The sequence below is a fragment of the Taeniopygia guttata genome, chromosome 3 (genome assembly GCF_048771995.1).
Source record: "Taeniopygia guttata chromosome 3, bTaeGut7.mat, whole genome shotgun sequence".
In the NCBI taxonomy this organism is placed as follows: domain Eukaryota; kingdom Metazoa; phylum Chordata; class Aves; order Passeriformes; family Estrildidae; genus Taeniopygia; species Taeniopygia guttata.
The window spans coordinates 68471206-68495879 of record NC_133027.1 but is presented as its reverse complement, the minus strand read 5'-3'; the positions used below and the strand labels follow the sequence as shown (position 1 = coordinate 68495879).

Genomic DNA, 24674 nt, shown 5'->3' with positions numbered 1-24674 from the left:
ATGTTCATAGAACCATCACTAATGTCTCCATTTTTGGAATGTCTCTTGGAGCCTGGACAAAGTAACAATCTCTGCAAAAACCTTCTGTTTTCTCCCATCCCTACCCTCACATTCATTACATCCAGAGCAACCATTTAATAACACTAATCCACAACCTCATGGGAAGCATCTGTAAGTTTATGTGGAAAAGCTGGAGAGAGTAATTTTCCACCATCCATTATCAAGTAGAAGAATGATAAAAAAAACCAAAACATTATTCTGAACAATCCTGGACCACTAGCCCAAGATGTAACCTTTGGTATTTATTCCTTCACTAAAGATAATAGCTCCTCGTAGTGTGCTGTGGATTCTGGGGGCTAGAGAACAGAGAAGCATTTTGAAAAGATCAGCCTGTAAGTATTAGTGCAATAAATAAAAGTGCATGTCCTGGAGTATGGAGTCTATTCTTCAGGTTATTTTAATGAACATTTCAATGTTTTATTTCTTTAGATGAAACAGCTGAAAACTGATAGTGTCTTACTGCGAACATAGGATGGGACTTTTATAACTTAGACTTGTGAGTACATAAGCTCTTTGGAAAGATGAGACTGTAGTTCATTATTTTTTTTCTTTCTTCACAAAAAGCAGAAAAAAATTAGGTTCATACTGTTGCCTAGGAGTATGCAGTGACGTCAATACTACTTTTAGCACCTGTTGCGTCTTTGCTGTTTACACTGTCAGAGTAAGAATAAATAGTATCAAGATGTAAAATCACCCTTGGTGAGGGAACATGTATACACAACCATTCAGCTACCTATCCAAACCTGGCCCCCTTCCCAGCCTCTGTAAAAACCATTTATTTGACTTTTGGTTTCTCCATGTAATTTTTGAGGACTTGTACATATTTTACGTAAAATTGTTTAAAAAATGGCCACCATTTCTTCCTTAACCACTGACTGCACACTCAGAAAAAGATGATATATATTCTCTTGGGAAAATAAAGGCAGGATCAGTAAAGAAATATCAAGCAAATAGATATCCAGTACTAGGATTACTGTTCACTAGCGGAAGGCAAAAGTAAACACAACTCTTGTGTTGAGGGCCTGGAGACAATAAACATTTGTCAGTCAGCTAAGGAATTGTGACGTCTACATGAAATATGGTTCCAAGGTTAGGAGGGAGGGGATAAAAAGACATTTGGGAAAAACATGTTCTTGCTCAATCTTCTTACATTCTTAAAATAGCTAAAATGAAGTCATCAACAGAATACAGAAGAAAACTAGCTGCTGTCCCCTGCAACAAGAAAAAAAACTAACAAACCCAAATATTCAAAATTTTAAAGTATTTCTTCATAGGCAAATATACCCTGTTCAATCTGGCACCAGCAATTAATATGATTCTCCTGCTACCTTACTGTGAGATAAGAAATCAGAGAGAGCAGGAAAGGGTGCTTGTGCTTGGACTAGTAAAAGGCCTGATTATGGCAGCTTGATAGCCTGAGCACAGAACTGTTCTCCTCTCAAATCAAAGGGGAAAGGAAGTAGAGGTAATTTTACTGGTGAGAGTTTTTCTTGATGCAAAACAGGATGGATATAAGTCACGTAGAAGGGAAGTCTTAAGTAGCTTATCCCCTTCAAATTTCAGCTTCACTTTGAATGAAGCAGGTTTATACTAATAATCTAAGAATATACTTGGCTGTTTTAATCCTCTTTTCTACTATTCCAATTCTATCTGACCTGGCATAAAACTGGGCTCCTGTCAATAACCAATTATACAAATAAATGCCTGCCTTAGCACTGTTTGCCATCAACAAATAATGCCCAATGGATGGGAACAGGCTAGCCACATTAATGGCCAGTAAAACATGCTGCGCTCAAGTGAGAGATGGTCACTATTTGTCCTGCAGCACACAAACACAGCAACAATTCACACCAGTCAGAACATATCAGAAGAATTCTTCATCTCAAATTCACTACTCTCATCTTTTATTGACTTAAAAAAGAGCATGTCTTTGGCCATTGCCATTTCTGGAGTAACGTTCCACCGTTTTAAGTAATGGCTGATGGAATATATTTATATGCTTGTATTTTTAATTTTTTTTTTTTAAGAAAGTGATGGCTTACTAGTTTAAATGAGTATATTAAAAATATCTGTAGATTCAACTTTAAAACTGACTTCGTTTCTTACTTATAGTATTGAGTTTTCCCTCACATGCTACGCATCTAGAAACAACTGTCACTCAGGGAAAGGAAGCAACAAGGTTTTACTACTGTTAATACACTTTACATTTCAGCAGTTTTTCCTTCTCACATGTTTAAAATTATCATTTAGCTTGCATTATGAAAGATGTCCTTGCTAGTTAGTGTTTTCTTGTTTTTAGCAAGTAAGCTAACAAAGGTAGACAAGTTCTTGTTCTTCAAACAAGAATGTATGCACAGAGAATATAGAGGAAAATTACAGCTCTGAGAACAGATTCTTAAGATAAAGCCCACACAAGTAACTCTTGTTACACACATAGCAAATACAAATATGTAATGCTTTAAAGATGCCTAGATTTATGTACTCTAAACTTAGTAAAGATAATGATTGCCAAACCAAGCATAACAGTGAAGGCAGATTACCTGGCAGAGGTAGGAGTTGCTCCACTGTTTCATGTTGCAGAGCTTATTCAGTAATTTTAATATGGAAGCATTTTATACTAATCGCTATTCAAACATCTTGGAACAGCGAATCCTTCTGCTAAGTACCTACAATCAGCATTTCTGATGTGACAATTTACCTGAATAATTAAGATTTTCCACGTTGATCATGTTCAGTTGTTGCTCAATAAAACCCCTGACTTCTTATTCTCTGAGTTTCCCCAGTCAAAAGTGCATCTTCAAAAGGATGCTTCACAAATCACAACAGAACCAGAGTTTCTTACCTTGCAGCACACTTTGAGGCTCTCGAACTTCATTTTGATATGAAGTGGAACCCCAACATCAAACATCAAAGATTTACACAAACTGAAAAACTAAAATTATTTTCCTTTAATGCTATCAAAATGTGTGATTCAACGAGGACAAAACCATTTTCTTAGCATAAAAGAGAATTTTTCATCTTCATCTTTCTGACTCATAGGACAGCTTCTAACAGGAGTATAATAATAAAACAATAAAAAAAACCATCAGTATTTCAGTACTTTCTGATAATGGCAATGTCAAAAAGAGTCTCCTTAAAAAGAGTGGCTCTGAAAACATTTCACAGGAGAAAACTGGTTTAACAGATGTAGCATCATAAATGCTCTTAATGGATAATTCTTCTAAATTAACCAGATGTAGAAAGCTTGAACAGAACTAACATGGATGTGATTATTCTCTGATTCTATGATCTCTTTGACAAGACCAGAAGACAGAGACATAGGATCTGCTACATGGAGCACTCAGGGACATTCCATTGATAGTTTTAAACACAAGAGATAAAATAATAGACACTTCTGTCTGCCTTTTTCTCTTAAGATGTTAGCTTGTCAATCATTATCAGAATAAGTAAAAATTTTTATTCCACTGTATATCTTTAATAACTTACCATTTCCATTTTAACCTAAATGCAAAGATATTTTTATTGTGCAATATAAACACTATAATGATAGCAGTGATAGCTCTCCTTGTCTCATACCATGCCTCTCTCTTCTTGATGAGTCATCTCTCCTCTTACCATGTTGCAAAAAAACGGATGAGTCTTGAAAAGCTAACACTTGTTGCAATTTTATATAGCAAATACCATTTGGAAAATGTATTTGCAAAATCACAGCTCCTGTAACAACTATATCAGTTTCCAGGCAGTGAGTTATATACAGTGGAGATGAAAACATTTGGGAAATATCTGGAATTTAGCTTCTAAAAGATGTTTTCTTTGGCAATAAGAGTAAGAGCAAACTTACTATTTTAGTAGTTTTGAATCATGTCCTCTTAAGCTTTAATTTCAAGTCTATTTTTAATTCTGGTGCTATGCTTAAAAGTAATTTCCCTTTATTGAATGATAAATCAAAGGGAATATTATAAAACCATAATCTGTCTTAGTTGCAATGGGAAAATCCAAAGTAACTCCATTACAGTCACTAAAACATTTTAGAAGTTTCAAATCAACAGTTTCAAGGAGTGAAAAAGTTATTGAAATATGATTCAAATTCTTCTCAGCTATGACATACATTGAGACTTACAAAGAACAAATGTCAATTTAAAGATGCTTAAGAAATTTAAAGCCTATTTCTTTATTCCTTCTAAGGTCAGTATGCATGCACAATTGTGGTGAAACCATAACCACGTAGAGCTATTTACTTCTAACATAAAACTTCTCTATACAATACATTTTTATACTCATCTGCATTTTTGGTACCTGACAGGTGAAAGGGATGTGCAAAAAAAGGCTCCAACTCCTCATATTAAGAAGCTGTCTTGATTGTCTCTCAAGCACCTTCCTGGGCTATGCAAACTGTGGCAACCATGCTCTAAATTGGGCACGATCATGCTCTATAAAGAAGAAACATTCACACTATTTTGACATAAAACACATTTGTTTTACCAGAGGTATTAGCAATGTAATGATATTCCTTCCTTCAAAAACACTTTGTTTGATGCCTTCACAAGATGAATGCTGAAAAGTCACGTATGTAAAAACCAGGAGAAGCTGTGCTTCCTCCTCTCTGTGTGCAGGGAAGCTGAGGGAGGCCAGGTCTCTGGGGTGTCAGACAAGGGAGTGTCTTAGATGCCAGTTAGGTAACTATGCTGAAAAGAAAGCAAAAGGAAAGACAAATGGGTATGTACAAATAAGTGGGATGAGGTTATTGAGGGACATATTGTTGGAAGGACTTGCTGTTGTGTTGGGTTTGACTGATGTGGTCACTGCACCAAAGCTGGTTACATATATTTGGCACAAAGGAAAGGATTTGACAGAAGAATGATCACTGCTTAAAAAAGTTTTTCAGCAAGGGAAACAACAATGTGCAGTTTATCCCAGAAGATGCACTATTAAAACAAGTGCTATTTCCTAAAGATATGAAACTTACAAAGTGCCCTACAAAGAATTAGAGAAAATTATTTACTTGATTTACAATTTGTACAATGGCAAATGGAAGAACTCCAGCAACATTAAGTCTTCTAATACACTATGATAAAGTGAGTACACAGTTCACCTTATATTTGTGGTAATGGTCAGAGAGGCCAAATGAAAAGACTGTTGAATCGAATAGTTAAGCCAGTGATGAAATTCCAAAGGACTTAATTTTAAGCCCCACTTATGAACCATAGGTCATGCTAGTATGCCTTTGGCAACAACAGGGTTTTTGGTGTTTTTTTGGTTTTTTGGGTTTTTCTGTTTGTTTTTTTTTTCTGGGTGGAGGCTGGGGGCAGGGTGGGCTGGTGCATTTACAAGAGGAATACTATACTCGTACTAGACTCAAAATATTTTAAAAACATAATTAAAGAATGACAGGCAAATTTTCATGTTGCTTGAAATGGAAAGATGCAGCCTTAATAACATTGATTGTTAGCATGCTGAACTATCTATTGAAAGTACTTCTTTAATAATGAATGACCCTTGGTCTATTTATTTAGAAAAGCAATGCAAGATGCAGGAAACATACAGATAAAGGTCAGTGTTTAACATGATGAATTCATGCAGGACTTCAAAGTATATCAGGCTTGTTCTTCATTTTATTTCATATGAAAATTCTCCATATCATTTGCGTTGATGGCTAGGCATAAGTTAAATGGGGTTTTGTGCTTTTTAAAATTAATGTTACCATTCATTTTGCCAGGTTTTTCTTTTATTGCTGTTATTTAAGCACGTGAGAGGGAATATAAACTGAACACTTGAACAATGAAAAGAGTTCAACTTCAGGCTTTCTGTCTGGTCTTGTTGTACTATAACAATATATTACCCTGAGTATCTGCCAGATAAAAAGGTCATGAAAAAATATAGCACATGTATTATACCCATCACTCTTTTTCCAGCACTTTGATTCCTATCATGTCCTTTACATTTTTTGAAATGCTAATTACACTTAGTCTGCTGTATTACACAGGGGTTGCTTTGGGAAAACAGAATTATTTTGCAGTTACAAATGGTCATTAAAGGACAATTTGTGCGATTTAGGGCTAGGGTTGATACTGTTAATAAAAATCTTCGACTAGAAACTGCAAAGAACCTTGCAGATAAAGCGTAAACACCTTTGGAAACCCAAGACAATATCTCACTCCTAGTGAGTGTGCCCACATTTTGTTAGATTTCAGACAATTACTTGGGCCTCTAGTGCGACCACAGAGGGAGGCTTTTTTATCTGGGGGCAGCCAGAGCATCACTGGCTGAGAGCAGTTTGGGGATTCCAACCCTGCTCTTCAGTCAGCGCCAGCTCCCCCAACATGTGGGAAAGCAGCTCCTGGCAGCAGCAGGAACAGGCACAGGATTTGTCATCCCCTCCAGAAGAGCAGCAGCCCAGGGCCCTGACAACAGGGGCAGGGGGCATTTTATTTTGTTTTTCCCTGACCTTGCTGGATGCTGCCTCATTTATAGCCTCACCCATAAAAACTAGGCTGCTGTTTCATAGCTGCTTAGACACATACTTCATGTACTGGTGCTATGGTCCATGCTCAGTTCAGTGATTTAGTTAGATTCTGAGTGAAGAAAGATTAAATCAAATGTGCATGGATTTTAATCAAGTTTTTCTTCCTGTAAAAGATATTTAGGTATTGGTTTTGTGTAGACAAATCTTTCAAATGAATCTATTTATTTTTTTTAGCACTATAGTTGCAGGCTTCACTTACCAAGAGAAAAATCTCACATTGGAAGTAGTAATACTCAGCAAAAAAAAAAAAAAAAAAAAAAAGGCATTTTTGATTTGAGGCAGAATTTTTTACTCTGTTTCTTTTATTCTTCTTTCTCACCAGTCAGTACTAATCACAGTTAAAAAACACATTTTATTTTTATAGTTATGTCAGCAAGAGGAACTTCTTCCTTTCTAAAATAATGGTAGAAAAGATAGCTCCAAAAGATTTCCAATAGTGATACAAATCTTCATTAGATCTGAGACCCAGGGCCATAATCTCCTTCTTACTTGACAGATTTGTTCATTTGAGAAGAGTTTCAGCTGACCAAGGATATCTATTGCAAATGTTACAATTAATATATTCCATTTTTACTTTTGCCATGTAGTGTGCCTGTTTCTATGCTTGCTGAAGCTAATGCAAAACTTAGGAACTCTTCCTTTAATCTGTGTAGTGTCCCCTTTTCTTTCTGTTTGCTATTTTTCAGTAAATAAAATTTCCTGTTTGGATAACCCATTATAAAATTATACAGGACTTAAACTAAATAACTGCCTTACAAAAGCACAAATGACATGTAAATTTTTAAAATAAATAATTATCTGCATCTGAAAGTAGTCTTGGGCAGAAGGTAACAAATTATTATTCATGAAATTATATTTTATCTTTTTCTCTTATTTCTACTTTTTGATCTCTCAATACTTCTATCTGCACATCAGGACTCTATTTTTGCATAGAGATAGAACAGACAGTTTCTATTTTGGCTTGACTAGCAACAAACTGAGCACAGAGATTCAGCAAATATTGATGTCTAAGTTTGATGGATTGGCCTGAATAGCTGAGCTGTAGAGATGTGCCAGAAGAGTATTTCAAATACACTGAATTAGAGATTTTTATCTCATTTTTTATAACAAAGGATCCAAAACTATTTTACACAAACTCCTTAAACTGGGAGCCTTTTTTCAAACAAGCAATTATGACTTGATCTAAAACAGATGTAATATATAGAAGTAAATTTACATTTCACTCTCTAAGCTCAATATTTATTTTGCTTTCTGTACTGTTCTAAAAGAAATAGAATTGGAAGGAAATTTTTTTTTTAAATTTTTAGCTATCAATAAGTGATTTTTCAATTGAAACCAATTATAATACTACATTTAAAAACACCAGTACATGTGTAATGGAGATACTTAATTCTTACAAAATAGTAAGATTACCACAGAGAATAAAGACCATGTCTACACAGACACCTTGTCCTGGATAGCCATAATTCAAATAGCCTTTTATAGAACATAATGTCCTTCAAAACTCACATCAATCAAAAGTTAAGTCACACTATCCATATAAAATTCTGCTACTTCCACAAGAAGTAATGACTCATTCCACATTTAATAATTTATGTACACTGAGGAAGTCTTTTCCTATTTTCTGACACATACATGAATAATCGCTGCTCCCAAATAATCCAAACAGATATAGTTTTCAAAAAAAAATGCAATGCTTTTGATCAGAAAGTATAAATCTTGAAGCACTTTGGAATCTTACATTAGTAGCATCTGGTAATGCCATTCCTTCCCTCATTAAGATGATTTAATGGTACCTTCCCTCTTCCCAACGCACTTCCTGTTCAGAAGACTGTTCCACTGAGAACTAACAGGTTCCTGTCCCCTTTCTGAAATCAGGTGGCTTCCATTTCTCTATTGGGACTTTACAGTTAGTACACTAGTATAAATTTGTTACTCTACCACTTTATTTTTGTTCTACTAAAATACACTTCAAAAGAGTATTTCATGTTCAATTTATTCTCAGTTTTAGCATTTCTCTCTAGCCTCCTAAAATAGCCTGGCTTTCATAGCCTATTAACTGCCCTGTAAGGTCTTCCTCTGCCTAATACACAATTATATTTTAATATAGCTATGTCCATACAAACTTATTCAAATGCTTTTTTAAATTTTGCATCCCATCATTAATGATTAGAAATAAAAGCTTTAAGAATAATCAAAAGTGTAATTATATCAGACTAAATCCAAAACCAACTAGGAGACTGTTTGAATTAAACATGGCATATCATCCTTTAGAATAACGGGAGGAAAGTTCTACTGTGTCTAAATTACAGCAGTCTTTTAACCCATTGCAGAGGTAATTTATAAGCAGTGTCCTAGATCTCAGTGACATCACATGAAATTAGACCATCCAATACATTAGACTATCCAATTCATGCATACTTTACCTTGCTGCTGGTGTGACAGAGCTCAGGACAACCAGTGCTGAATTGTACGTGCTCAGTACACTGGAGCTATGTTCCCTGTCCCTCGCATTGCTCTTAAAAGAAGCTATGACCAACAAATGGACAGAGATGGATGTCCACTTGTTTGGGAGTGATGGTTTGTTTTTTCTTCTCAAACATGAAGAAATGTATTTTTAAGAGAGGAAAAAAAGTGAGACAATCTGTACTCTTCTATTTACTTTCAGCAACTGTCCTAGAACAGTAAATTGCTACTATGACTAGTTTTCCATTAATTTTCTGGGAAATAGACTCAATTACTGGTCTTTAAATGGTCTAGAGTTTGGGGACATCATGCCTGCTGGAAGCTTCCTTGTACACATGACACAAAACTAAGATTAGCTTCATAAATTCTGCTTGAGCAACAGGATGTTCTTTAATACAAGCATATTTTCTATCTACTTCCAGTCCAGAGCAACCAACCCATCATTCACACAGAACAGATGGGATCCCTCTGCAAATGCTGACCATGGTAACTATGTCTTAGTGGCTTGTCATTTTAGTAGTGATGATAAATTTTTTAGAAGCTACATCAAGTCTGAAAAGATGTAAGTAACAGGCAAAGCCTAAATATTTCTGTAAAACTATATTTGACCTCAGGTACAAAAGCCAAGAAGATGAGTCATTCCACCTCCACCTTTCATTAAAACAGATTGTGATTTGTTCTACTGAACAGATGCTTTTGTAAGTATGAAAGGACTTGATAAAATTCTTTTAAAAAAGCACCCACTTTAGAACTCAGGTACTAGGAAAACAAAAATACTACTACTCAGAAAACAAGTGAATAGAGAACAAAGTAAGTCTATTTTTCTCTAAAGAGTATGGAAGAAATGAGAATTCAGCTTGATTACTGATTAAAGCAACTAGAAAAATGAGGAGAGGGTAAAAATGTGGGAAGAAAAGCAGAAGGTGGAATTCATGTGATCAAACTATTAACAGGCAGGTTTGGCTCAATGACTTTTTTCTATTCACAACATATTGCCTGGTCTAGAGATACAGCTCAAAAAACAACTGGGCATTTTACTGTATACTTATTATTATCTGCAAGCTTCTTTCCATGATAAGTGCAAAACTTACAAGAAGATGGTCTTGATGAAAAGGCAAAGCATCTGAAATATCTATAGACTCAGTTCTGTATGCCTTTAAACTACTTCCACATTTTAGCTGTCTCACATTTTGTTATAAAATCTCAAAAAGCAAGAATTCTGGTATCAGACAAGCACATGGGTGCTGGTATCCATGAGAGCCTTGCATGCACATATTATGGTAATTGACTCTGGACAAAAAGGAATGCAAAACGTCCCATGTGTCCACTTGTACACTCAAGCCTTTTAATAAAAAATATTATCTCACAAAATGTGTGTTTGGAGAGGAGAGTTTAATACTAATTTCCCAGCCTTTGGGGTTTTTTTTTGGTTTTTTTTTTTTTTTTTTTTTTTTAATATTCTCAATGCTTTCTAAATAGTTTGGCTTCACTAGCCAAGTCTCAGCAATGACTATGTCCTCCTTCCCACAACCAAGTCATTCTTTTGCACTTTCTACCTGGATTCTGGAAGATTCCTGGGTTTCTGCTCTGTTCCTCAGACACCAAATTCACCAGCCTGCTCCTTCTGACTTCCTGACAATCACTGCAACAGCTCTGCCTGTTTCCCACTGTGGTCTAACCTTTGCTACGGGGAGCTGCTCAGGGAAGCAGCACCTACTCCAGGTATTTTTCCCACAAGAGGAAATAAGCAAACCAAGAGCAACCCCTCTGGTCTTCCACCCTTTAAGACAAAAAGAAGCAGATGCTGCGTGGCAAGGCACACAGCAGGAACCCCAGACTTTGTGTCTCCAAAGCTGCCAACATCCTCTGGCCTCAGGGACTGCTTAAGCTGTGGGGTTGGGATCAGAGAAAACATGGTAACTACAGCCAGCTTACGCGCTGGTTTTGCAACATCAAGGCTTACTCTCCAACTGCACAGTCTAGAAAGTAGGTTTTTAAACAATTACCTTAATTATTGACCTTTATTATGAAGCTATTATGAATATAATAGACTTTGTCAAATATGCAGACTATTGTAAGCAACACTCATTGCACATTTGAGCACCCTTATTTGCTGTTAACAAATTGTTCTTGATACTGTAATTCCATTTACAATTATTCTGATAACTTGTAGAAAATTTATTACTATCAATGGACCCTTTATATGTATAGTGATAGATTGTCAGTCACAGTATGTATGCTTCATGAAGTTACCTTTACTTCCCACAAGGGTGACTTTCTAATTTAATGTATGTTACTTTTTTCAGCAACACAGCTGACAGAAAATAGCAGCAGAACTTCTTCAGCATCATGCAAAACTAGCCTATAGATAACTTCAGCAACAATAGAAATATAAACAATTATAATTACTACAATTTATTCATTGCTTCCTTTTGCAAAGACAAGTCTGCAGTCTTCTGATGCAAATGCAGTGACAGCATCTTTTTCCTCATAGCTGGAACCAGCAGAACTAGGAACTAAATCACAAGTAATCTTGTAAACCCTGCTAAGTTGATTTCTTGCTTAAGGGGCATATTCTTTGGGGAATGATTTTATTTAATTATTTTAACTGCTGGCCAACTATATGTACATGTCTGTAAAAATGGAAGATTGAAATCTGCAAATACAGAACCACTTTCTTTTTGCATAAAGTTTGTTTAAATATTTCAAATTACTTTGAAATAATAGATTTAAAGACAACAAAATAGAAAATTATGTACTAGAAAAGTAAAACTGAAGTAGAAACATTATTCTTGAAAAGTCACGAAAGAAGTCAATTTTAGTCATCATTTAAGAGGAAAAGGGGACTACTATTCCAGACACATTTGTGTCATCCTAAAGAGAAAAGCAAATTTGCGTACACTGTATTATACCTAGCAGGATGCCTGTAAATAATATGTTATTTGTGCCTGTACCAGCAATACTTATCTACATTGCTTGCTAAATGATAGTTAATAGTCATCATGCAACCAAAAACATGCCACCGGACAACAGGGTACAATGCCATGCAAATTTAAAAATTAGATAATTTTCAGCATACACTCCAAATATAATTGCATCAATAATTATTGCCTCTATTTTTAAAACAATTACAGTACCTGCTTAACTACAGCATTGCATGCAGAAATTCCCTGTAACTATTTTATTCCATTCTAATCGACAATATATTCAGGACCCAAACCTGCTAACCCATATTCCCAGCTTTAGAATTACACTGCACTCTAAAACATTTACAAATCCCATGGGCAAGACTATGAATACTTTTTGGGACTCAAGGGTTCTGACCTTAGAGGAACCAGACTGGTTTTTCCTTTTGTCCAAGTGGATGTTCATTTTTGAAATAGTATCCAGAGACTACTTAATATGAGTACAATGAAACTGATTTCACATTGTGGCAACATTACTAAAGCTGAAAAAGGACTTCATGATGCGACTTCATTTGTCTTCAGCTACTCACTTCCTCTCCCCATTCTTAACATGAGCTGCAAATTTCTCTCCTTTCTCCGAAATTAGTGATGGCAGACAGAATACCAACCCTTTCTTCTGAGAAGACATTTCTCTTCTGCCTCCCTCAAATTGCTCTGTGTAAAAATTCCAATGTGATTTAAACACCTTTGCAGTCATAGAAGTACCTCTTAAACTGGTGGTGTTAAATAGTTTACTTTACTCTGCTTCCTCATTAAAGCAATTACTTAAAATACACCTCCCTGACAAATTCTTACTGATACTTATTCCAGTAGTTCTAATCACTGCTATGCAGCATCAGTAATATTCATTTTTAAGAGATTTCCAAGAGGTAACAAGGAAAGAAAACCATTCAAACAGAACTCCTGAATATATTACCATACAGTCATTCATCTTTAGACATAATCTAGTCTTTTCTTCCTACAGGGCTTTGTGCACACAACAGATTTTAGCTAAGCTGTCACTACTACAGATGCTGCTTATATCAGCTTAAGAGGTTTCTGTTAATCTGATATGTTATGCACTTCCTCCATGGTCAAATACAAATGGCATAAATAAGCATTATACTTATGTTTGGATGGGGCTATTTTCTCTGCTTTCTCAAAGTATTATTAACTGTTGCCAATGGAAAACCAGCAAAACACAATTATTAACCAGTGTTAACAACAGAAAAAAATGGCACACTAATGGAATTGAAGCTGTGATAGATTGTAGAATTCCTGATATTTTCAGGTTTATGCAAGGCTGACTCAGGGCTTCCTTTTCACCCCACGTTTTCTATGAATGTCACACATCCAGAGACTGAGTGTCAAAGGTAGCAAACTAGGTACATTTTTGGCTTTGCTGAATGCAGTAGGTTTTCCTATACTCCTCTTAAATGTTTGCACACTTCAAAGCTGCAATCCTGTTCCACTTGAAACAGTGGCAAAATCTTACACACAAGGAAATTAGTAAGAAGACGCAGCAAAGGTAGGGAAGTGTTTTCATTATGGAACAACATATTAGGAAAAGGTAGCAAAAAATTCTATTTCTCATCAACAAAGCCCAGAGCTAATTCTCTGGAAATAGAAGTTTTGGAGGAAGCATGCATTTGGGAAACAAGACCATTTAATTCAAGCTGCGCATTTTATGTGGACAAACCTCAAAGATGAATGTTCCTAGCAATTTTCCATCTCACAACAAATGAATAGCTATTAAGCTTGTTGGTTTTTTTTTTTTTCCATCACTGCAGGACTTCTATACCTATTTCTTTTTCAAATGTCTGTGAAAATATTTTTTTCATATTTTAAAGGAACAGATATTTATGATTATTGTTTTGCACATAGATTACTTTAAAAGACTTTTTAAATGGGTTTTCAGTATATTTCAGTTTCCTAGGACAATTTTGCAAAATTGCCTGAGACTTTCTTTTACTTTATTTCCTTCTTTTTACTAAAGCTCCCAACAGCAATTGCCACTGAATCAAAAAGTAAGTATATGAATAAATTTTTTTATTATGTTGTTTGGTTAGGAAGAAGCAATAACCTCTAAATTACTATTTGTTGTTCTGTTTAAAATAACATCACATTTTGAAAAGCTTTTCATTCAAATAGTAATTTAATAAAGGTCTAATATTAACACATTCCTTAAAATGAAAATGGAGAGCATAATCATCTTGGAACAGGCTGCCCAGATAAGTTGTGGCTGCCCCATGCTCTTCCAGAAGTGTTCAAGGTCAGGCTTGATGAGGCCCTGGGCAAAAGTGTCTAGTGGGTGATATCCCTGCCCCTCGCAGGGAGGCTGGAACTAGATAATCTTTAAGATCCCTCCCAACCCAAACAATTCTATGATTCTATTATTAAAGATAGTGGAAAGAGTTTTTCATTTCTTTCTGAGGAGCATTCATCTTATTTGATCCCAACCCACCATAGCTTGTTCTTTCCGCACTTTCCAAAGGCAAAGCTGTCACAATTCTGATTTTCCATAAGATACAAAAGTTCTGTCAAGTTTTAAGCAGCTTAAGATCACCCTCAGTAACCACGTCTTGGTCACAAGGCCCAGACAGGCAAACAAACAGAAACAGAAGGTGAAGGGAGGCAGGGAGCACTCAAATATCCACTTTGGTTTTCTGTAAAGCATACAAATCATCACTCATTAATCACTTAATTCTGTCAATACTTGGAAATGACTGTGTGCCCAATCTTATGGCTCCACTTAGTCAATCTCTTCTACTCATGACTCTAAAAATCATGAACAAAAAATATGCACTCCCAAAAGATTATGAACATTTGAATGCAAATCAGTCACTCTGACAAAATGACAAATGCAAGAGACTGGTAGTATAACTTCAAACACATTATTCATTTGGGAATAGAGGTTTATTAACTTTTTGTTCTCAAAATTCTGCTTTGAAAAGTGAAACTGTAAACATGAGAAGTCCCTGCTCCAATCTGCCCATTGAAGAGCGCACAGAAGAGGGAATGATCCGGCTTTTGTCCTTGATGAACTGATAGCAAGGTTTTCATCAAAGCGTTTCACTAAGAGTGGAACCTAATCAAGGCAGTGAGCTTGCAGTTTCAACACTGAAGGCTTGGTTTGCAAGTAACAAGAGGCTCATTTGGCACAAAGAAATCAGCAATAGTTCTACCATTAGATCACACTTTAGGACAATGCAAGAAACGAGAGATGAAGAAATGGATAGAACAAGAAAGTAGAAACCTGTCATCAACCCAGCATGGGAGACACTGAAGTTAAAAACAAGGTCTATAAAATTCAAGACTTCAGATCTGAGAATCCTAATTTCTCCAAAAATGTTGATTTACTCTCAAAAATATCTCAAAAACAGAAATTCCAAAATTCTTTTATTTACCTATAATGCAATATTACTTTGGTCCAAAGGCACCAGATGATCAAAATCTTATGCTTTGTGACTTTTGTTTCTTGTCAAACCAAGTAGCAGAGCTTTCTGTTTCATTCTGTCTTTCAGGTTGGTAATTTCCAATACTGAAGTGGATAAACCAATCAACTAATTTCACATGCAGCACTGAGAAGTCATCAGATGTTAACAACTCATTACTCAACTGGAAAAGATCAAAACTAATGACAGATGAAACTCTCTTGTTATTAGTCCCCTGAGTCATCCAATTCTCACTGTACTGTTCCTCATTTTTGCTGCCTGACTCTGTATAACAAGCAATACAGTTGCAGGTAGCCCCTGTGACTCATTCCTTGGGCTCACCCACCTGTGATTTGAGAGAATGATGAGCAATTATAACACTGCTTTCCTCTGGAGTCTCTCACTACATCTGTCCAGGCTACTGAGACTGACAGCCTGCTTTTAAGTTAGATTTTTTTATGTTCAAACACATGAATTCTTTCATTTCTTTTACCAAGCATACTGCTACTGGTAATTAATCACTATAGTAATACATTTGCTTATCAAAATGCAATATCTCATTATTTTCATGATTTCCCAGGTAAAAGAGAAATAAGGATTTTCTGAAATCAGGGAAAACATTTAAGAAAAATTATATATGATGGCAATAATCTTTCTAAAAATGGGAAAATACAATGTTTAGATGGATAGGATACTATATCAGCTTCACCTACAGGAATGAGAAAAAAACTAAAGACTTCACACGGATCCTATTTTTCAGTGTAAGGTAAATTAATGTTTTAATTTTCTCTTTAACACAGGAGGTGCTAAAACCACACCTGTCTACTGATCTCCTTCTCCTATTTTTGTTGGTTCAAGCTGTGACTACATTCCAAGATCAATGAGCCCTGCATCAAAAACACCCAGTAATAACAAGTATGAGTATGTTTTTCTAGAAATGTTTTTATTCTCCCTCTGTGTGTATTGACTGAACTTATATTTCTCAATAGTTCACCCTGCTCCTAAATAAAAATTCTCATGTTCCACACTCAAGGTTACACACCACTCAACTGGCACATTCTCCACAGCTTTTATCAGCAAGGTCACCCAATTATTGTACACTTTAAAGCCCAATGAAGAATTACACTGATATTCCAAAATGGCCACAAGACATCACTACATCTTCTTAATGAAATATTCATGTTCTGATTAGCTTACAAAACTTTCAGCACAAGGACTGGGTAAACCACCCACATCACCTCACAAAGACTTCCAAAACAAACCCTCAACTACTGCTTTGTCAGTAAACTCTGATTGATTACTTCTGCTTCTAAGTGAACATCAAAGCTTTGGCATTTTCTTGTATCCCTCCTTAGGAAAAATAAAAATTATTTTTTAAAGCTCCTTCTAATCTCTATGATTCGTATGTCAGAGTCCCTAAATTCATCATTTCTATCCATTTCCAGGTCTAAAGATGAACCATGGACCAGAAAAATCACCTCCTCTTTATTTTTAATACTCTAATCCATGTTAATAAAGAATGCATTTGGCAACCTTCAGGTAATCGTTATTGCTGACCAGCAAGATGTCTATATACATTATCTTATTCATTCCTCCAAAACATTTCAAAAGCATGGAGACAGTAAGTCCTCCTTTTATTCATCAAAATGCATAATCACATAGAAGGAGCAAAGTCTCCTGCCTAATTTTTCCTTTGAGCCTTAAAAGTTGAAATTTTTATTTGCTCTCTATAAATGTATGGAGTACATGCAACATAAAGCAAAATGATTCCTTATCTTCAAAATTTTACAAAGTGAAATAATCTTTAATTTAGGATTATACTTTTCTGAAGAACAAAAATCTGCATAGTGTATAGGGAAATATCTGTATTTCAAATGTTTCTCTCTGTTGATATTTTACTTGTGTAAACATTTCAGGCATGACTCAGTAAATGAGATAGTATGATTACAACATCTAACTTATTACAATCACAACATTCTGTTAAATTCAAATACCACTCCTCAGGCTGATTTTGCTAATATAGTTATCTTTAGACATGGTCAGTATTTCAGCAATAAAAAGTGACTGCTCTTTCAACTAGTTTCTCACTTCCTGTTTTTAGAAGCAATACTCTGAAATAGAAGTACATTAAAAAAATATATATAACAAAACAATTACAACTATATCACATAGAACCCTATTCCTACAGACAATTGATGGATATCCTCAGCTTTTACAAGTTGTTTAAAGGACTTGCAGTGTCTTTCCTAAGTGCATGCAGGAAAATGATTTCACTGTGGTAGAGTTATCCATTTTGCTTCTCCACATGGAAAAAAAAAATTAAAAAAACAAAACAAAAAAAACAATTGCAAAGCTCCAGTATTTATGAGGCATAATCCAGGACAGATGGTGTGTACAAGATATTTTTTATGCACACACACAACACACACACAGATATATATAAATATATGAGCATATAAGTAAATATATTTTAACTGAAGAGCATCTACTTTGATGCTTTTGAAGGTATTAACAGTACTATAAGTTTTTGCTAAATATATTTGCATTATTGTTGTCATGATCCTTAGACAATATTCCCATGTTTCCTAGCAATCAACAGCTTTGAGCTAAGCTGATATTTGTATGCTACATATATAAACTCCTAGCACATTAAATGAATTTACTGACTTAGGACATAGATTTGAAGCTTTCAGATTCCACTCAGAGTAGAGAACTGACAGGACAGTAGATTAATTGAACTGAAATGACAGTTATGCTGTTCTGGTGGGATTTTCAGTCATGTGCATCAAAAATTACTGGTACTCCCTGGAATTTGAGAGAGAAAATCAGAAAAGTGGAAAAAAACAAACTGTCCTATGACTTTTTATTTTCCTATGAAGCTAATAAAATTAATGAATCAATAGAAAAGTTGGTATATCAGTAACTGCTATGTATAACTGTGTATATATATATATTCTAACTCAACCTTTAAAAGTATGATAGCTATTCCACTAAAAAAAAAAAAAAAAGACATTTTGGTCGGTCTATTTTGAAATCCATCATACACAGGTTAAGGCAGAGATTAAAAATTAATATGAATTCTTCAATAAGATGCCATGCTGCACTAACTCATGGCAAATAAAGGTCCATTCCCCTGAGGCTATTTTTTCTGCAAGTTTCTAAAATCTAAAATCTATTGTCTAAAATTAGGAAACAATTTTGTTTGCTCTTAAGATTCTACCCTTCTTTATGACAGGATTATTCACTAGAAAAACATTCAAAAAGTTGAAAACTAAAATATAGAATTCTTCTTGGTGTTCTGGATGGTAGAAATTTGTATACCACTTTCTGTATATGGGTACACTCTTGCTGATCATGGAAAAATTAGGTTAAACAATGGCATCTATTTCAAAGGAACTCAATACTCACTGGAGTATATAGCCACATACATAAATGCATAAATTGTCATAAAATTATGTAAATAACAGACTAATTATATGCTAACTAATTAGTTAATAGAAATATTTTTATGCCTATGCCTATACTGACCTGGACCAGCTATAGAGTAGGTATAGGCACAGCTGTCTTGCAAATCACCACAAAGATCTCAGGCTTAGTTTCTCAGGCACAGGCATCGAGCTACAGAAGCAGATCATGAATGTTGTAATAAGTGTTACAGCCCCTGATCAGCATCACTTGCAGAGTGGGGTGATGCTTTTTCTTTTGTTCTGCTGCTATGAAATTTCTTATCTTCATGTACTGGCCAATACATTAAACTCATCCTTGCTATGGAAGCTGGCTAAAAACCAGACCTGACCTGCCATAAAAACATTGCCAGTTTGATATAATTAAATTTTAGTAGCAAATTAAGTATTCCCTTCACCTAATTTTCAGGACAAAAACATCTCTGTGTAAACCCACTCCAATCTGAGAGAAACATCAAAAACTTCTATAATTAAACTACTCAAAGAATAAATAATGTCTCCTCCAGACCAGATGACTGCAAATTCTTAAAAGTACTTATTTAAAAGTGTTTCCCACTAGAGCATCCTCTTGCTTAAAACTTTAAAATAGTATGAAATTCACTTTGACTCTTACCAGAAAAGACACTGGGAATCTTGGAAAGAAAACTTTTCACTGTACGAATAGGAATCCCATTTTTCTCATCTTGCATGCGAGCTATGACATCTTCCATCTGAATAGAGAAATTAAAAAAATAAATAAATAAATAAATAAACCCAGCATTATTTCCTAAAATAAATCTCCAAGAAATCCTAGATCAATCTCTCAGAATGACAGGTCCCCTCTTTATATTTCTTTGCTTAATTTATATTCCATAATTTTATTGAACAGGCTAAAACTGCAAGTAATTTATTCACAACAGACAGTAAAAAATATACATATTCAAGGACTCTTGACAAAGAAACAGCAATGCAGAACAACTTAGTTAAAGTTAGATTTAGTTAAAGTACCTAAAAAAACTTGTCAAAGACTATTTTTGGATATTAAAATTCATGTTATGACTGTTTTAATGGTATTGTACCACATGTAAAAGCAAAATAGACACATGCAGGCTTTTAGGTGACTGAGAGTTTTCAAATAGAATTTTCAAAACAAAGTAGAGCTTTTAAGTTCAAAGCTAAAACTCTTCTTTTGAGAAGGGGAAAAAAGTACAACATTTTGTAATTCCTGAAGACAGCAGACCCAGAAACCTGAGATTTCTTTGTAGGTAATAATGGAGTAGATAGAAAAATATTTTAAATCAATTTTTGGATTTTCTTATGGATATTGTTTTACATTAGCTCGGTTTTCCAATTCAATTTTTAGGCTAATTTGGACCATACATTTTATAAATTGTGCCCAACTCAAAGGTTCTCTTTCCTATGAACTATGACCAGGAAACCCATTCACTGGAAAACAAAGAATATTTAAGTAGAGTCACTGGCTTACTGGCTTATGCCAGTTTTTCTTTTTCCCATTTCATAGCTGAAGTTTACAGATTTGATAATTTCCACCTTTCTTTCTTTGAATATCTAACTTCTCAAAATGTTCAATGAAACTGTGATGAAATAAATTATAATGATTCTTTTTCTTAAATCACCAACATGGTCCATATAAACAACTCTGTGTGACAGGGCATTTTATACTCTTCTTTTATTCAAAGTTCAAAAAAATTTTTATATGTCACTTCTGTACCCCTAATAGATTCCCAAAAACTTCATTAAAAGTTTCTGGCTGGGCTGTGCTGTGGATGCAGCATAACACATGAAATTCTTCCATGCCCCATTTTCCCCTAAAGTCACATGTCCCACATTTGCAAATAGCAAACCAGCATTGGGTGCAGCTGTGCTTTAATAGGCCCAATAAGGGAGTTATATAGAGCCAGGAAAGGGAACAGCATTTGGGGTCATTGGTGTACTTGGGGAAAAAGAACAAATATCCCTACCAAAAAAAAAAGAAAAAATCATTTAGCTTGACTGCTCATGAAAAAGCTATAAAGTGTCTGAAAAAAGCATAGAGTGTCTGAAAGTTCCCATGTTCCATGTATTTATACATCACATATTAACAACCTAAGGAATACAAACCCAGCGTCATTGTCCAGACGAAAAAGTAAACACAAGAAGTAGATATTGTTAGCAAAGGTGTGAAAAATTCAGTCTATTACTCAGAATTAAGCAATGCGCAAAATGTAATAGAAGAAAAAGAACCAATATTCATCTGACAAGGAATTTAATTATTTACATAAAGAAGGTTATTAATAGAAAATTGTCAAGCATATATATGCTTGTTAACCATTTTCTGTGAAATGGCATCTGTCCCTGCATTTTTTATCCACATAGTAACTGAAGGCTTGTATCAACTCCTTTCAAATTCAGTTGGTAAACTGTCTTATTTTGCCCTTAAGTGAATAGGAATTCACTCAAATTCAAATAAATATTTCTGCTGATCATATTTGGTGATAAATTCCACACATGCAGAGAATTCTTGTGAGAATATTGCTAGAACCGTGGAGTAAATAATGGACATTACACTAGGACAAAGTAAAGAAGATAACTTGTACATAAGGCAACATGCTAAAGGTAAATTTGCAATATAACAAATATTACTACAAACACAGGCCACCCTTCTCAAACACAGCATTACAGGTGTAGAGATGCAGTTACTGCTTGCTCAGGAACACATGAGTGCAAATGTTAAACACCCAGGGATGTCAGTAGTCAGTCTTTTGAGAGCTCATGGAAGAAATCGATAAGTGTTTAACATATGTTAACTGATATTTACATACGCTTTGCTAAACTTTCTTCATGGACAGGATTGAATCTAAACAGCATAAAATCTAACTCAGAGAGACTGAAGCTCTAGGAGAGCCCTCTGGTTTTGATTAGCAAAGTAAACTCTATGGTGCCTGCGCTGCAAAATTACACCTTCCCCTTTATATCAAGCTCATATTTTTGTTCTGTGTTGGAAGTGAATTCTGTCAGTGCAAAAGGCAGCTTACACTGCAGACAGCGTTATTAGGAACTGCCTGAATAACTCGGTGAGCAAAGATTACCTCCCAAGTGAGCAGGAATGTTCTGAACACACAACACAACGGCAGTCTGCTAATTAGCTACAGTTGACCTCTTGCATGGAAATGTAAGAAGTTACTTGTGGTTCGTGGTTATCTTAAATCTTAAACATAAGAACTCTAGAAAATAAAGGGAAATTTAAAAGAAAAAGGTTTAATTTAAAGATTCAAATTTATCCAATCCAATATATGCAGGAGCACAGTTTAACTTTCAAAATATGCAGTTGCTGTTTCTGTTACAGCTGCTTTAAATTCAGCAAATATATGACTTCTTCCACTGAAAACCATCAAACTCAATTGTATTTGGGAAGCAGCAGTCAAGGCACTCCTCTGTCATTCATCAACAATGACCTAAGACAATCAAAAGGGCAGAATAGTTTAATTAGAACAACAAAAGAAAATCTTATTCTAATTTTGCTCAAGAAGCCTAATCTGGCAAACACATGCTGCTGCCTAATATAATAGTTTCCCTTCCTGATGTATCATTGTTTGTTTCTGAGTGACCTGACTGAATGCCCAAAAATTAAATAGAAGCTTCTACATTTCACCTCAGAATTAGACTTTTTTCTATTCATGTGCTCTTACCTGGCTAAACCTGTCTGGCCCTTGTCTTGCAGTGGGATCCTTTTTAATCCTAAACATTCTCAAGTAACTCAAACAAACTCACAAATAATTTGCCTCCTGATCACTCTGCAAATGAAGGTTAATATGCTCAAGAAGAGGAAGTTGTATAAGCATATCTTTTAGTTTTTAAGTCATCATTGTACATAATTAACTGGGAAAGTATAGCTAAAAAGACATTTCAGTGCAGCACTGATCCTACAGAAAGCTTTCTAAATAAAGGTCTTCTTCAAAAAATGTACCATTTTTTTACCAGTGAGGCAATTCTAACCCTAACAAAAACTCACTAAACTTCTCATACCATAGACAACTCAGAACAAACTTACAATATTAATATTTAAAACTTCACTTGTCTCCTTGTGAAGATAATTTGCAGCCTTCATCTTGACATGTAAAAACTCTGTGAAATCTATTTCAAAGCCTAAATCTATGACAACAGTGACAATGCATCTTCTCTAAAGCGAGAAGGCAGATTATAATATCCTATAATAGAAGGGTTACAGGATACAGGAGCTATTGAACAATGACAATTGCGTTTGCCCTGAACACACTGGGAACTAGGCATGCCCAACTTACCCCAGGAGCAGAACCAGTGGAGGTCTTGACAACACACCAGGAGCAGTATCCTTTAGCTACTTACAGCTAGGTGAAAGGAATACAGCTCCTAAGAGCAGAATTTCTGTGGTTCCTCAGTGCCACTGTGCCATGTGGTTTGTGGGGGGGAACTCTGAAACCCTTAAACTTCCAAATCTAAATAAGAATTGCATTGCTGCTCATCTGCACATCTTGCAAAAATTATCAACTTGAACCATAATTCAGCATCACTGCATCTTAAGAACTGGTTTTCGTTTGAGTTTTTTTATTAATTCAAACACAATAAAAGTGAAAAACAAAATGTTTGTTAGTGCAGGACGAGGGCTTTTCTCCCATTAAAATTGAGCCTAAACCAACTCCAAATAAAGATGATCACTAGATATAAGTATACTAGAAAAAGTAATTCATCTGGAAATAAGTTTGTTCAAGAGATACATGGTAAAAACTTGAAGCCTTGCCCTACTTAGACATACACAAATGTCTTAATTTGATTTCTGTCCCTTAAAAATAAATAAATTCTGTGCCAGGGAATTAAGACTATACTCAGGAATACTAAAATGAAATAAGTATAATTTTGTACTCAGCTATCATCCATCAGAACGAGGATTGCTCTTACGCTGGGTGTACTGGGGTCCACCCACACTACAGCTTTCTTCATTTTGCTGAAATCTTTTTTTCTTCTTTTATACAAATGCAGGGGTGGAATAGCCCAGTGGAACTACCTACAAACCTGATCCAAGCTTGTTAAAAAGTACAAAGAGTCACTCTATATTTCTTACGGTATGCAGCATGTTTCCTTGGACATTTTCTCCCCTCTCTACTTTAACACTTCACAGAGTCCAATTATTAGTTCTGATTAGTTCAGTTGGCCAGAAGGTTGCGGGAAGTTTTCCTCAGCCTGTCCCCTGTGCAGAGACCTACAGCAAGCAACATGGGCTGAGCAAAACTTGCAGGGTAGGAGACAGATACAAGGTTCCTTACAAAGTAAGGGCCAATTTTCTTCTGACTGCTTCACTGACAAGCACAGGTACAGAGAAACTGCCAGATCAAATCAATAAGAAATAACCTTGGAGGTGGAGATAGAAGGTTAATGGGACACCTTCAGTTTACCCAGTGTATGAGGCAAAGACACCAAAGTAAAATAAACAAGCTCAGTTTAAGAATGCTGATAACTCTTTTGCTAAATCAAATGTGTAGAAACAAGATAAAATCTTCATGTCAAAGATTTTTGCATCTTCCATTTAATGTAGAATTGGATTATTTCAACTCTTTATTCCTACTTGGTGTGAAAACCAAGTTTAAAATATTCAGAAGTTCAGAAAAGTACATTTAGATTTTTGATGAAAATACAGAGCTGAAAGATGCCTTGAAACATGCAAGACTAACCAAACTGCTAATGACAGTCACACACAAAGCCTCTGAGCTTGCTGATATAAAAGCAATCAGTCATGAGTTTTTCTAAGACAGTAATATTGCATCTCTGG

At 35.2% G+C, this 24674-nt stretch overlaps 1 protein-coding gene across 12 annotated transcripts in view; it reads right to left on the bottom strand.

The window, feature by feature from the left end:
* RGS7 (regulator of G protein signaling 7) overlaps positions 1-24674 on the bottom strand; it is a 255301-nt gene that overhangs the window by 110492 nt on the left and 120135 nt on the right. For all 12 annotated transcript variants that reach the window (XR_012055108.1, XM_072927072.1, XM_002196167.7 and 9 more), the window contains exon 3: positions 19506-19602. Coding sequence is in view for 11 of the 12 variants with exons in the window: in XM_072927072.1 (XP_072783173.1) it covers positions 19506-19602 (97 nt within the window). In the remaining variant the exon portion in view is untranslated. The remainder of the gene's footprint in view (positions 1-19505; positions 19603-24674) is intronic.